The 13,778-nt window shown below is 37.5% G+C and overlaps 1 protein-coding gene across 1 annotated transcript in view; it reads left to right on the top strand.

Moving 5' to 3' along the window:
• The window catches only part of SLC71A1 (solute carrier family 71 member 1), a 22,198-nt gene extending 8,808 nt beyond the window's left edge, over window positions 1–13,390 (top strand). Inside the window, exons 3-13 of the mRNA XM_085308288.1 lie at window positions 2,470–2,565; window positions 4,534–4,596; window positions 5,203–5,330; window positions 6,495–6,609; window positions 7,429–7,647; window positions 7,964–8,077; window positions 8,556–8,627; window positions 9,080–9,192; window positions 10,039–10,136; window positions 10,366–10,529; window positions 12,049–13,390. Of these exons, the coding sequence (XP_085164414.1) occupies window positions 2,470–2,565; window positions 4,534–4,596; window positions 5,203–5,330; window positions 6,495–6,609; window positions 7,429–7,647; window positions 7,964–8,077; window positions 8,556–8,627; window positions 9,080–9,192; window positions 10,039–10,136; window positions 10,366–10,529; window positions 12,049–12,255 (1,389 nt within the window). The 3' untranslated portion in view covers window positions 12,256–13,390. The remainder of the gene's footprint in view (window positions 1–2,469; window positions 2,566–4,533; window positions 4,597–5,202; window positions 5,331–6,494; window positions 6,610–7,428; window positions 7,648–7,963; window positions 8,078–8,555; window positions 8,628–9,079; window positions 9,193–10,038; window positions 10,137–10,365; window positions 10,530–12,048) is intronic.
• Window positions 13,391–13,778: the final 388 nt, after the last annotated feature.

The raw sequence follows: 13,778 nt of genomic DNA, 5'->3' as shown, positions 1-13,778 counted from the left end.
TGAGGGGCCGCAGGGCGGTGGGTGGGCGGCAGCTCGGCGCCGGGGGAGCCCCGGGGAGGGTCGCGGGGAGCCCAGCCGCAGTACGTTGTGCTTGGTTCCTGCCGCCGTGCTTCGCCTCGGAGGGGAAAGCAAGCTGTGAAGTGTTACGGCTATTGGCGCTGGACTTCATCTTTGCTTTTAATCGAGGAGTAGTGTGCTTTCGACGTGGTTTTCGTTGCCGATAGTATTTTTTCCAGTGTATAATACTGTGTGGTTTTGATCTGCATTTTTTTAAATAGGGGATCGTTATTTCAGAAGCGTCTTAAATAAAGAGACGTTTTGGCAGGTTAAAGCCCTGACAGTCTGTCAGGTTCAGTTTGTCTTTTTGGAATAAAAGTGTGTGTGTAGGGGGGAAATACTGCCATAGCTGTTTATCACATTGGTAACATTGTCTGAATTACTTAGTGGTAAGGAGCAAAACTAATTCCAGTGATGGACGTTGATGATTTTCAGGGTGTATTTTTCTCTTTTTGTAAGGTAGAGATTCCATTTTACAAATATTAAACTTGGATGTACTTTAGGATGAATGATAGAAGCAGATCAGCTGTTGTTATGCATGTAGCGTTGTGCTCTAGAATCTCTCACTGCAGGAATCATCGGTTAAGACAAAATTTACTTCCAAGTGCCCCTTTAAAGTTTAGCTTTTGTTTGCCAAGAAGGGAGAAAGGATGCCATGCTGCTGTACTTCCGTTTCTGCACTCGGTGTCTCCCAGCAGTCTCAAAAACAGGGTGCAAACTTAACTGAAAACTGTACAGAACTCAGGTATTTTTACAATATTGAAAAAAATGAACTAGGAACATTAGATAAAGCTATGAAGTTGTTAAGACTGTTAGATAATGAAAATATTAGCTGGGATGTTTTCTGCCTTCAAATAAGTGAATCTGTTTTGAGAATTGACTTGTTTTAAAACAACTTTTTGAAGTTATAGAATCTGGTGCAAGGGCGTGTTTTTGTTCTGAAAGTTTATTCTTCTGGGTTGGAAATAAGAATTTTGAAAGAAAAGCCTTGAGTGAGGGGCAGAAGTCTTGTAATAAAAAGACTTGAGTATTATCACCTTAAATGTAGTACTGTGGTTGGAAGGCGCCTCTAAAGGCCTCCAATGAGGCAGCCACTCAGATGGGGCCATGTCCAGGCAGGTTCTGAACATCTCCAAGGATGGAGGCCCTCCAGCCTGTCTGGGCAGCCTGTTCCAGTGTTTGACAGCCCTCACAGTTTAACTGAATAAATAAATAAATAAATAAGCTTCCCCTTCCGAGTCCTTTATGTTTAAGTGGAATTTCCAGTATTTCAGTTTCTGCCTCATCCTGTCACTGAATGCTTCTGAGAAGAGATGACTCTGTTGTTCCTCTTATCAGAGATTCATTTATGCACATCGATAAGATCCCACCCGAGCTTTCTTGAGAGGAAGCTGAGAGCTTCAGCCTGCCTCTGTTTGCTCAGTGTGAATGCTAGGTCTCATGAAGCAAGTGCCTCTCTGCTAGTAACTCATCTTCACACAAAGCCAGGAAAGTAGATGTTAAGGCAGTTTTAAGATTAAAGAATGTATGTGAGGTTTCTGATGAGTTGTTCTTACTACTTTAATATGAAAATACTTTCCACAGTGTTTCCTCAATTTATAAATGATGAGCTGTGGCATGCTGTTTGGCAGGATAGTATTTGTGGAGTATATGACGTGAGCAGGCTGTTCCGCCCTTGCTCCTGTTTTCTGTTCATCCCTTCTCTTCAAAAGCTGCTTTTGATTGTAGTAAATCACCACATAATTGGAATTTTCTTATTTCAAATCTTCTGTGCAGATCTCTTGCTATGTTTGAAATACATTGCAGCTACTCAGTATTGGGGAAACTATTTTGGGAAACTATCAGTGCTGTTCCTATGATTTATTTCTGACTTATCTCAATTTCTCTTTCTTGATTTAGAACTATGAAAGTTTTGCACTTAGCCATGCTGCTGTTTACTAACAGAAACACTATAAAGTTGTTTGATACACCAAGTAATTAGACTTTGGGATAACTGAATGTGAACACAGCAGTATTTTGAAATGATGAAAACGTGATTTCTATACAGCATTGTCAGTTCCCCCCCCCCCCAAAAAAAAAATCCAATCCAATTCTCTGAGGAGAATCTGTTCCCACTTTCATCAGCATCCTTGTTTCCCAGAGTAGCAGTGTAGTTCGTTCGTTTTTTAGTTTGAAATGAGAAGACACTTTGTACCTTGCAGATCACTGGGCCACTTCAGGACATTTAGCAGCAAAGAGCTGAGAAAGGAATTTCCCTTCGAGCCGATTACCTGGAGTACCTCAGGGACCTGATGTTCAGAGTCCTGCTTCGTTTCTTAACTCTCCTGTTTGTAATGCTGATATGCGACAGCTTGTCATATGTGTTAAAGTAATTGCTTTTTTCTTTTCTTTTTTTTTTATGTCTTATTTTAGCCTCAAGGAATAGGTTCACCTAGTGTCTACCATGCTGTTATAGTGATATTTTTGGAGTTTTTTGCTTGGGGACTCCTAACAGCACCTACTCTGGTGGTAAGTGGTATACTTAAGCTTTTTCTTGCTATGTGGGAGATCACTGCAAAGGCACCGAACATCTTATTTCTGAATTAAATGAAATTAGTATATCACTGACCTGCTCTGTTCTGCAAGTAGAAAGTTTTATATAGAGAATCAAACATTTAAAATAATTTACATTAAAGCTGTGTAATGATGTGACATAAGTCTTTATGTGCAAATCTATTAACACTGAAACTTACATATAAATGTTCTCTGACATGAAACTTGTAAGACTTGTAAAGTCTTTTCCTTCCAAAATGCTGCAGAAAGCTGGCACGTTAGAGATTTAAAGGTAGGGATACACTTGAAGTTTGGTAAAATTATGCCACTGGGATGTGGTGGTGGTGGTGTAGAGGTAGGAAGCTCTTTAACCTAGCTGTGCTTTAAATAGAAGCTTTAGAGCAAAGTCTTCCTGTATAATTACAGAGACTTTCACATCTACGTGTTTGTACCAAAGGTTTTCTAGTATAGTCAGTTGCTTTCGTTTGAATTTGATCTTTGCATGTGACACCTACTTAGAAACTGAAGCAGAAGAAAACTGTATCTGAAATGAGATCTTACTGCAGTTCTGTAACCTGCTGGTAAGCCTGTGAGCATCTCTTGGATGTAAACTGTGACTCGGTCACTCTATGTAATACAGCTCATGTAACACTAGCCAGACTGAGGACAGGTCCCTCTTCTAGCCTGTGCACCTAGGGCCTAGTCACTGCGTGGAGAGAGGCACTGTAGAATGATGATGTCTCTCCCCCACCCATGACAGAGGACAGAGTAGCCTGTGGGGAGTCTGATTTTCTAATAGTCTGAGCTAATTTTCTAGGTTCTAGGTAGTCTGTTTAGGTTTCAGCAATGCTGAAATCTGGAGTTAAATTAAATGGATCCTTCCCAAAGCATTCAGAGAACTGAGGCCTTTATCCAACCAAGCAAAGGATCCATGTGAATAAAAGTTGCATCATGGATTATTTGTGGTGTGTTTCTAGTAATACCTGAAGTTGAGGAAAAAGAAGAGTAGCTGGAGTAGAAATTATCAGGACAAAGTTAAGACGAAAGAGGGCGGAAGCACTTAGATGAACCAGCTGATAGGTAAACATCCTTAGCAGTTCAGGAGGTTCCCCAGGCACCTCCCCCCCCCCTTCAGATTTCGGCACTGTACGTGTATCAGGGCTGGCTCCTGCCCTGYATTAAGACATTTTACTGTCATTTCTTAAAATGTCAGTGCTGTCTGAGTTAGAGCAACAACTAGCATATTAGTGATGTGTGCTTTTTGAAAAGGACGTTTTGGTATCTTACCAATAAAGTAGTACATGTAGACTGTACTAGCTGTTGAAAGGGAGGCTGCAAGCTTTTACTTAAAACTATATATATTTGTTACTAACTCAACATTTTCTGTAATGTGACAGTCAAGAAATGTGCATTGTGTTTAATGCATTCCACATGAGCTGAGTTTATCCAGAGACATAGATCTAGATATTTGGTCAGATACCATATGACGAGAAAGAAAAACTCGAGTTTGTAAGTACAGTAAACATCTACAGAAAGTCTTTAGAGAGGAGCACTTTTTTGTTTTCCCCCCCCTAGTATTATTTATTTGTAAAGCAGGAGTGGGGAAGCGGACCACATGCATATCCTCTCACCCCGTGGGATAGTGAACCTGAACATCATGGTCACTGAATAATGGTTTAGACTTTTTTTTTTTTTTCCCTCTTTTTCCTCCCCCCTCTGTGTTTTGAGGGAGTTAATCATTAATCTTAACTCTGGCTGTCTTAAAGATTCCAAGTCTTTTTAACCACTCCTTCGGTCATCCATGGAGACATTTCCATGGAAACATGAAGCTACTTTCTGTGCCACTATTTGCCACCATCGATGTTGGATGCATCCTGAACAGCAATTACAGTTAATACTGTGTAAATGACAATGCAGTGTGTAATGTCTGTATTCCTTCTCTAGGTTTTGCATGAAACCTTCCCAAAACATACATTTCTAATGAATGGTCTAATTCAAGGAGTAAAGGTATGGTCACAAAAGTTAAAATAATTGCAAGTGCAGTTTAAAATGAATGATGGGGAGTATAGGTGGAAATGGAGACTGTCAGTTAACATTCAGGAGGCTTTCAGTACAGCTTTGAAGTTGTATATGGGAATAAACTGTTGCCAAAAAACTAAAATGCATCATTTTACTTTCCCAAAGTTAGTTTGGCCTGTGCCTTGTGTTTGAGTTCACAAAAGAATAAAAACAGTCAGTTGACTAATCCCAGCTGACACAAATGGTGTTAAACTGTAAGCATTTTTCACATGGAGCTTGTTGCTCAAGTAGTGTATTTTCACTTACTTATGTGACTTCTAAAGATACAAAATTATAAAACACAGTTCCTAGAACTGCTAGGTCAACTAGATCATCTTTGAGTTTTGAGTACTCTGGTGTAATAAAACTCAAATTTTAAGTGAACAAGCATGGGATAGAAGATCAAGAATGCCTGACTGTATTGCCTTTCATGTATTGTACTAAATGATAATCAGCTTCCGTAAAAATGAAACCCGTTCTGCTCTCAGTTTGTGGTACATTTGACTATTATGCTTCTTACCATGCAGTTCTGAACTGAAATGTTTTATTTTACAGGGTTTATTATCATTCCTCAGTGCCCCACTCATAGGTGCCCTGTCTGATGTGTGGGGACGAAAGTCCTTCTTGCTGCTAACAGTGTTTTTTACCTGTGCACCAATACCACTAATGAAGATCAGTCCATGGTTAGTAAATTCTTCCAAACTAGACTTTACTATTTCTTCTGTAGTCTTATATATAATAATATTTTTCCATCTATATGTTATTTCTGTATATTCTTTTCTATAATATATATAAGAAACAATGTACAGAATACACAATACATAAGTATATTATACATCTTGTTATTGTATAATGCTAATATGTTTGTTACATTGTTGCTGCAGTATTTTTTGTCCTCAGTGTAATGTTKGGGCTTTTGTATTACTCTATGCAAATCTGGGGAACAGAGTCAAACTGAAGTAGCTGACCTAAGGCCAAATGCTTTGGATCAGAATTTAAGAGCTGCTGACGCAGAGCTCTGGGCTGTAGTAGGCCCCCTTGCTTCTTCAGTGCACGCGCAAAAACATACCGGAATACGGATGAGAGAATCGATACAGATCTTTATTGTGTATTTATCCCTACCTAATGCGCCAGAGTAACCATTCGTTACGTAAAACGTTGCTGCAATCTTGTTACACTTCTGTTTCTCAAGTTTTAAAGTCTGACAGCTTTCACACTATGTGCCAGTCTAATAAGCTCTTAATTGGCACATGCATTCCCAGGTGGTGCCAAGTCAGAATTCTCTGTGTGTGTTAGACCACCCCTGCGCTGTGCCTGCGGGCGTATCTGAAATAAGAGAGACTGGCGCTAGCACTGAGGCGGGGCAGGGGCAGGGGCAGAGGCGCCGTCTGTTTCCTCTCTGGTCACATAGATTCTAGTTGGGAAAGTGCTTGCTTCCAAGTGTAAATGGTAGTCACGTGAAATCAGTGCTGTGTCTGGCCGTAAAGATAAGACTAATGTTGAGAGATCTCAAAGCCTGGATTGTCAAAAATGAAGTTTCTGATTTGCTTTGGGTCATAGGCATTCAGTCACAGTTAGTCTGCAAAGATGTAGATTTTTTACAATCACTTAATCACAGCAGCTTTTTGTAGATGTTACCAAAGTATGCTGTGTATCTTTGTGCTTAACCCAGAGGAGAAATCGCACAACTATTCAAGATATACTCACATTGGCTTTACCAAAGTTTATTTTACTATTTGTCAGGAAAAGTTGGACAAGATAATTTATTGTTGAACTGTTTTCGGATTGTAAATAGAGACTTTTTGTCTCTATTTAGCTGTTCTAATTTTTTTGTTACTTTTTCTTAGGTGGTACTTTGCTGTTATTTCTGTCTCTGGAGTTTTTGCAGTGACTTTTTCTGTGGTTTTTGCGTATGTAGCAGACATAACCCAAGAACATGAAAGAAGTATGGCCTATGGGTTGGTATGTATTTAGATTTTGGCTCTGTTACTAACTATTCACTACTAACTAAACAGTTTTGTTAGTAGAGCTTTTCAAAATTGATTTCTTTAGTAAATAAGTGTTAGTTTGGAGTGGGATTCTTCTGTTTAATTTTCCTTGTCATCCAGGCCTGTATCTCTTGAATATTCTGTTTCTAGCCATGTTAAAATCTTCTCAGATGTTTTCTTTCTCACAATTACCAGTCATTGGAGGGGCTTTAGTTCGTTCCTCCATTACTTCTTGTGTTAGTCCTACTCAGCCACTGTCATCTTTTCAAAAACTGAACTTTTATTTCTGGGTAATTTTGGAGCTGCCATTGTGTATCTTGACTAATCCTGCTTATGTTTCCAAACACACTGCTGTGTTGTGCTTCAACTCAAAACAAATATAGCTGAATGACTTACTTACAAGTTTATACAACTTGTCTCCATTTCTCCCTTAGCTCCTCCTACCCTGCCCTATGTATTAAGGGTTTAAGCAGCTTTGTTACATTGAAGTTGCAGAGTCTGTGAATGGATGTAGGACTAACTAGTTCCTTTCTGCCTGTACACATTAAGTATTGAGGTAGTTTGAGAGGGTTTCTTTAAAGGTTTAAAGTTAGTATCTTCCATAACAAGTCCTGGTAGTTAATTGAAAACTACTTTCCAAAGTACATCTGAAACACATAGCTGCTCTTGCATGGTCACAGAAAAAAGTTAACTTTAATCTGAGAATTACTTGGCCTTTGAAAATCGAAAAACAATTGGAAAACAATACTTTTCACTTCTATCACTGTAAATCTTACTAACTGTTATGTTTTAGGTTTCAGCAACTTTTGCAGCGAGTTTGGTTACCAGCCCTGCTATTGGTGCCTACCTGGGTCGAGTCTATGGAGACAGCTTGGTCGTAGTCCTGGCTACAGCAATAGCCTTGYTGGACATTTGTTTTATTCTTGTTGCTGTGCCCGAATCGCTGCCAGAGAAGATGAGGCCAGCATCCTGGGGAGCACCTATTTCTTGGGAACAGGCTGACCCTTTTGCAGTAAGCTATTTTAATATGGCATATTTGGGCATTTGTTGAAATTGAGCTTTTGAGACAAAAAGACTGTTTACTATGCTTCAAGTTTCTTTAAAGGAGGGAGGGGCAAAAACCAGCTTATGCTTCTTACCAAGCATTAATGGTGATCTCACACTGCTGCTAATATTTTTGCCAACAGTCTTGATAAATGTGTGGGAAATGTTTTGGTAGTGCCACATATTAGCTTTATTAATTTACATGTTTCTCAGTCACTTACTAGGTATGCTTTTCTGAACCTGGGGAGTAAATGTTTTGTAACGCTTTGTTTCTCTTGCCGTAGTCACTGAAGAAGGTTGGCCAGGATTCAATTGTGCTGCTAATCTGCATAACAGTCTTTCTTTCCTACCTCCCAGAGGCAGGTCAATATTCCAGCTTCTTTCTATACCTCAGACAGGTAATTTAACAGCTTGATTTGGATTTGAACAAATGTGAATTTGTAGTTAAGACTTGGATATTGCTGAATTAATGTAGCAAGTACAGGTAACCAGTTTGATTTAAAAGTTTTCAGTAGTTGTTTTTAATCCTCTTGCTCTTCTGTTTTCTTCTCCTTTTAGAGACAGAAGAACCAAAGAGTGAGACAAATGCATTATAARATACTTTCTAACCTGTTGTATTCATTTGCATTCATCCTGGGTTGGGAGGTTCCCCATGTTACAGTGCTTTATTCTTGAGGGAATTCTTTTAACTTCCTTTCCATTTATGTTCCTTTATTTTCTCTTTCCCTTTTTAGTGAGAGTCTTACAAGTTCAGGGGTATTTGGATAGTACCGGTTCAGTCACTTTCTGTGTTGTTTTTCCCCCTGGTGCCTGTGACACCACAATTTATAACCTTACTGGTAACAGCCAACATTGTTGTTGTTGTTATTATTACAGATAATGGGATTCTCATCTGAAAGTGTTGCAGCCTTTATAGCAGTCCTCGGGATTCTTTCCATTATTGCACAGGTGAAGTACTGCTATGCATTTCATTGAGTCGGTAACTTCAAAAGAGAACTAAGCACTAGGGAGAACCTCCATAACACTGAAATTCCAGAAATGCACCCCACACTCTCTGTAGCTGTTTTTCTAAGCATGTAAGAGTTGATTAGCACTCTTCCTTTAACTAATTCAGATGAAAAATAGCCTGTGAAACTTATTCTGAGTTTTGATTTTTATTAGTATACAAAGTGTATTGTGTTGCAAAGCCTAAATCCTTTTTGTACATCAAGGAAGGAGTGGTGATTTGTTCGTATAACATGTTAAACGATACTAATTTTTTGGTAGAACCTCCTGCCTATTTTGTAGATTCTGGAGAACTTTGGTTTCCTTTTTTTTAATTCACTGATTTTTTTGCATGTACTTAACAGTCACAATAATAATAATTTGGGGGTTTTGTACTTCTTCCCTGTCTTTGACAGACAATAGTTTTGAGTTTACTTATGCGATCCATTGGAAATAAAAACACCATCCTACTGGGTCTGGGATTTCAAATACTGCAACTTGCGTGGTATGGCTTTGGCTCAGAACCTTGGTACGTATTCACTATTTGAATATGATCTTCCTGTGTTTCCTTTGCTCAAGGGAGACATCTAGAGGAGAAAAACTTACATAAAAATGATTAGCTTAACAACTGAAAAGATTTTTTTTGGTTTTTGTTCCTCAGTACTACTRTTTCCAAGAGGGAGATCTGTCCTACCTAAAGAATCTTAAATCTGTACTGTCTTTGAATAGMTGCATTGAGTTAATTGGCTGTATGCAAGGACTCACTGTCAGGACAACCATCCAGGTGTTTTTAAGAGGCATACCCTGTGCTGCGGCGGCAGAAGTACAGATTTATTTGAAAAGAAACTCTGGATTTAAAATGTGGCAGTATCTGTTTCCAAAAAAAGAACTGTTTTGTCCTTGTCATTTCCTAATCAGATTTTCTTGATTAATTGGCTGTCTTATGTGGTCAAAGTATCTTTTAAATTTGGTTCTGTGTATTGTAATCCTTTCTCCCTCTTGTGGAGGACTAGCCACAGATGAAAAATTACATGTCCCAAAGTGGATGCCTTTGGCATGACTTTTAATGCTGCAGAATTTATATCAAATATACCTCTTAATTAGAGTACCATTTACTGCAGAAAAGATAAAAAGATCAAGACTTTCTGAGTAAAGGTTAAGTTTTGGTAGGACTAGTAGACTTACTATTTTGCAGGATTTAAAATTAAAAAAAAAAAAAAAAAAAAACACGAGTGCTGACTAACCTAATTAGCTTTTGCAGTGTTCTGACCTGTAAAAGAAGTAATCCATTCTGATTTTTGTGCTAATGCTATAACTTCTGAGCTTTAAATGCAGAATGCTTTCCATGCAAAGCAGTTGAGTCTCTCTTATGCAGGATGATGTGGGCAGCTGGAGCTGTTGCAGCCATGTCCAGTATTACTTTCCCAGCTGTAAGCGCACTAGTTTCCCGAACTGCTGATGCTGACCAACAGGGTAGGTTTGTGTCCTTATCTTTTGAATTCTACTTGAGTAGGGATCACAAAATGTTACAACTTAAATGTAACAGTTTAACCCCTTATTTTAACCAATGATACAACCCCCTTTAGAGAAACTTACCTCTTTTCATCAGTGTGAAGGGGAAGTGAATGAAGTCTTACTGATTGTTCATAATCATATATATGTATAAATATAGGTAGATAACAGTATATTTTACTTCTTCTAGGGGTTGTTCAAGGTATGATAACAGGAATTCGAGGACTCTGTAATGGCTTGGGACCAGCACTTTATGGTTTTATATTCTATATATTTCATGTTGAACTGAGTGAACTCCCAATGCCTGAAACACCATCAGGAGGTGGTGTGGCCACGCAATACCACTTACAGCAGGTATTTATTTTTACTTATTAATTGGCAAAAAAAAAACAGGAAAAAAATTGTTCCTGCCTGTTCTTAAGCATGAGACTGTATTTTGAGTTTTGTCATGTTAGCTATAAGTGAAGCATATAAAAAGGGCTTCTTGATTCACTCTTCTTAGAGGTGTGCAGATCTGTTTGATGTTAACTAGATAATAGGATGTAGTTTGTCATTCAAGAGTTGTAGCTGATAATAATCAGACAACTACTGAGCCCTATAAAAAGAACAGATTGAGGCACTTACCTGCCTGAGGAAAGGACAGACTAGTAATGACAGAATCCCACTGTTCTTTTGCCTCACTGAGCAGTTCTCTCTCATTGTTTTTTGATTTGTTTGTTGCTTTAGTCTTTTGAGCAAGCTTTTATTTTTTAGTTCCTAATATTTATTAGTGGAAGAAATTAAGCAGGAAAAAAATTACTTCAATGCATTTTAATTATTTTAAAGTAACACGTACCTGAAGTTGAATATAAACTCTTCGTGTTCCTGATACAGAATTCTTGCATCAATGTATTTGGTTGGAATCACTGTTACTGGCTAACTTAGCAGTATGCATACCCATTTTTCTGTCTCAGTATCCCTTTCATGGAAGATATCTATTGTTTTTAAAAAGTATCCACTACATCTGTTTCTGTGAAACAGGTCTGCAAGTCACTTCACATTCACACTCAGTTAATTTTCTAGACTAACATAATAAATGCTTAATTAAAAATCTAGAATGATTCATTCTTCCTACTAGGAAGAGCGTGATCTAGATTACAGCTTAAGACATAAGTAATCATGTCTATCTCAGAATATATCCTGCTATAGAGAGCATAGGCAAAGGGACTGCTCTAATATTTTAGTGCTATCTAGGTGCATCTGACTGGTTGATTTAAGAGCAAGAATCTGTTTTCTCACCCTCCTTGTAGAATTCAGTTTGGTACAGTTTCTTAATGTGTTTTTTTTAAACGAGCTCACTTTCAATAGCAGTGGAACTGAACAAGATTGGAAATACTGATCTGCTCCACTGCAATAGACGGCAGCTGGAGTAGTTGCATACAGTTGTGTTGTGTGCACGCACTACCATCCCTCCTGCTGGAACTAAGGCAGTAAATGGTACTTGGAGGGGAAGAAAATCTTTCAAGTTTTTACAGTTAGTGGAGAGAATGTGCTACACTAGAATCTCTCCAAGTATCTCACAAGGAACACGCTATGCTGTAGCACAGATTTGAAATGCACAAAAGCATCTGAAGTCAAGCAACTGCTGAAGCTGTGTTGCTTCGTAAAACTCGTGCCAGAAAAGAGAGCTAACAAGCATTCGTAAGTACCAGTTGCTGCCTTTCCTCAATCTAAAGATATACACATAGTCTTTCCAGATTTCTTCCTCTAAAAGACTGCACGCAGAGATGAGTCAAGAGCAGCAGAAAAAATYCTTTCTGCTTTTGTGTAATTAACTTACTATGTTAACAGATGTCTATGGCTCCATAGTAATTCCTGTTGTTGTTGTTTTCAGAATTCTATAATTCCTGGACCCCCATTCCTCTTTGGAGCATGCTCTGTGCTGTTGGCTCTGCTTGTTGCCTTGTTTATTCCCGAACACACCAACCTAACTGTACGGTCCAGCAACTGGAAAAAACACTGTGGCAGTCATGGCCATCCCCACAGTCCACAAGCTCCTGGTGAAGCTAAAGAACCATTACTGCAAGACACAAATGTATGACAAATAATCCAGGAAGACTTTTTAGAATTTTTCATCAGCAGTTTGGGATACACATTCCATTTCCATCAAAAATGTAAATTCTTAAGGTAATCTTAAGAAAAATCTTTCTGCATGAAATCTGTAGGGATTACAAGAAAACCAGAAATTTCTCTAAAGATGTTGCCATTAAATTAATAATTTGCTTTAAAAAAGAAAAAAAAAAATAAGCATTTGTCTCTTGCCATGAAACTGTTACTATTAAACTTTACATCCTAGTTCAGAGACTTTTAAAATATATATATATATACACACACATATAGTCAACATGTGAGCATGTGTCCTGTTTCCTTAAGGTGGTGAGCTTTAATTCCTATCCCATGCTAAGTCTCAATGAGACATACTAGCATCCATGTGGACCCATTCATTTTAATGTTGTAAAATCTTGGGTCAGATGATTCAAAGCCTTAATGTAAATGTACTCAAGTAGGGAAAAGGTGAATTGGTATCATTTATTCTAAAAGTCATAAACCAGATTTTTTTAAATGTTTGTACTAATATAAAAATCACGTGAACATGCTTGCTGAACAGTAAAAGTTCTTTTTATGTAAGTGCATTACTATTTTTGAATAAACAGTAGTGTCAAACATTTATTTAAATATTAAGTGGGTGTTTTGAGCCTACAGCATTTTAATACTGGCTCTAAAACTCTGCTTTCATAACTACCGATTATTATACCACTATTTCTGATGTTTGCATAATCATAAAGGACCTCAAAACTTGAACACACAAGCTGAAATATAAGCTGATTAGCCTTGAGAATATGTCAGTGTGCTATATAGTGGCCTTTGAGGACTGTCACAATAACCCCTTTACTTCACAGAGCTAATGTTTTAGTCCTAAATTTTCAGGACCCTTAGTACAGAAGAGCTTTATACAATTACTGATGTGAATTTCTCTAAAAGTGTATATTTTTGTGTCCAGTTGTATTATTTAAATGTCTTTGTATAAATTTGTGTATAAAATATTGTATAGGTTTAAAATGTTTTCATCTTGTGGTTATTGCCTAATGCTTTTTTACCTTTGAACATTCACCATGGTTGACCAAGAGCAGGAAAAAAAAATGTAAATATACTGTTAATAAAGTTGAATATTTTAATGAATTTTTAAATAATTGTTAATGGCTCTTGAAACTTTAATCAAAATCATCTGGTATGTATTAGACTGCAGCTTTTTACGTACACTTCAGCAGATATAAAAGTTCATTGTTCTATTATTTTATCTGTTTGTTAGGTTGCAAGATCATAACTATCACATGGAGACTTCCCCTTTTATTTAGCAGCATAAACTGGCTATAGCTGCTTGAGTTTTTTTTCCCTCAGGGATCTATAATGGAATGAATTTCTGCATATATATATATATATATATATATATAATAATTATCAATCTATAATAATATAAATAATATTACATATTTTATATATGTGTTATACATAATATGTAATTTATATTTTTTATATATATATGTGATTTATATTTCATATATA

Source organism: Rhea americana, unplaced genomic scaffold, assembly GCF_003343005.1.
Source record: "Rhea americana isolate MKP2758 unplaced genomic scaffold, rheAme1 scaffold_272, whole genome shotgun sequence".
NCBI lineage: Eukaryota > Metazoa > Chordata > Aves > Rheiformes > Rheidae > Rhea > Rhea americana.
The sequence above is the reverse complement of the archived record's forward strand: the minus strand, read 5'-3'. Positions and strand labels throughout refer to the sequence as shown.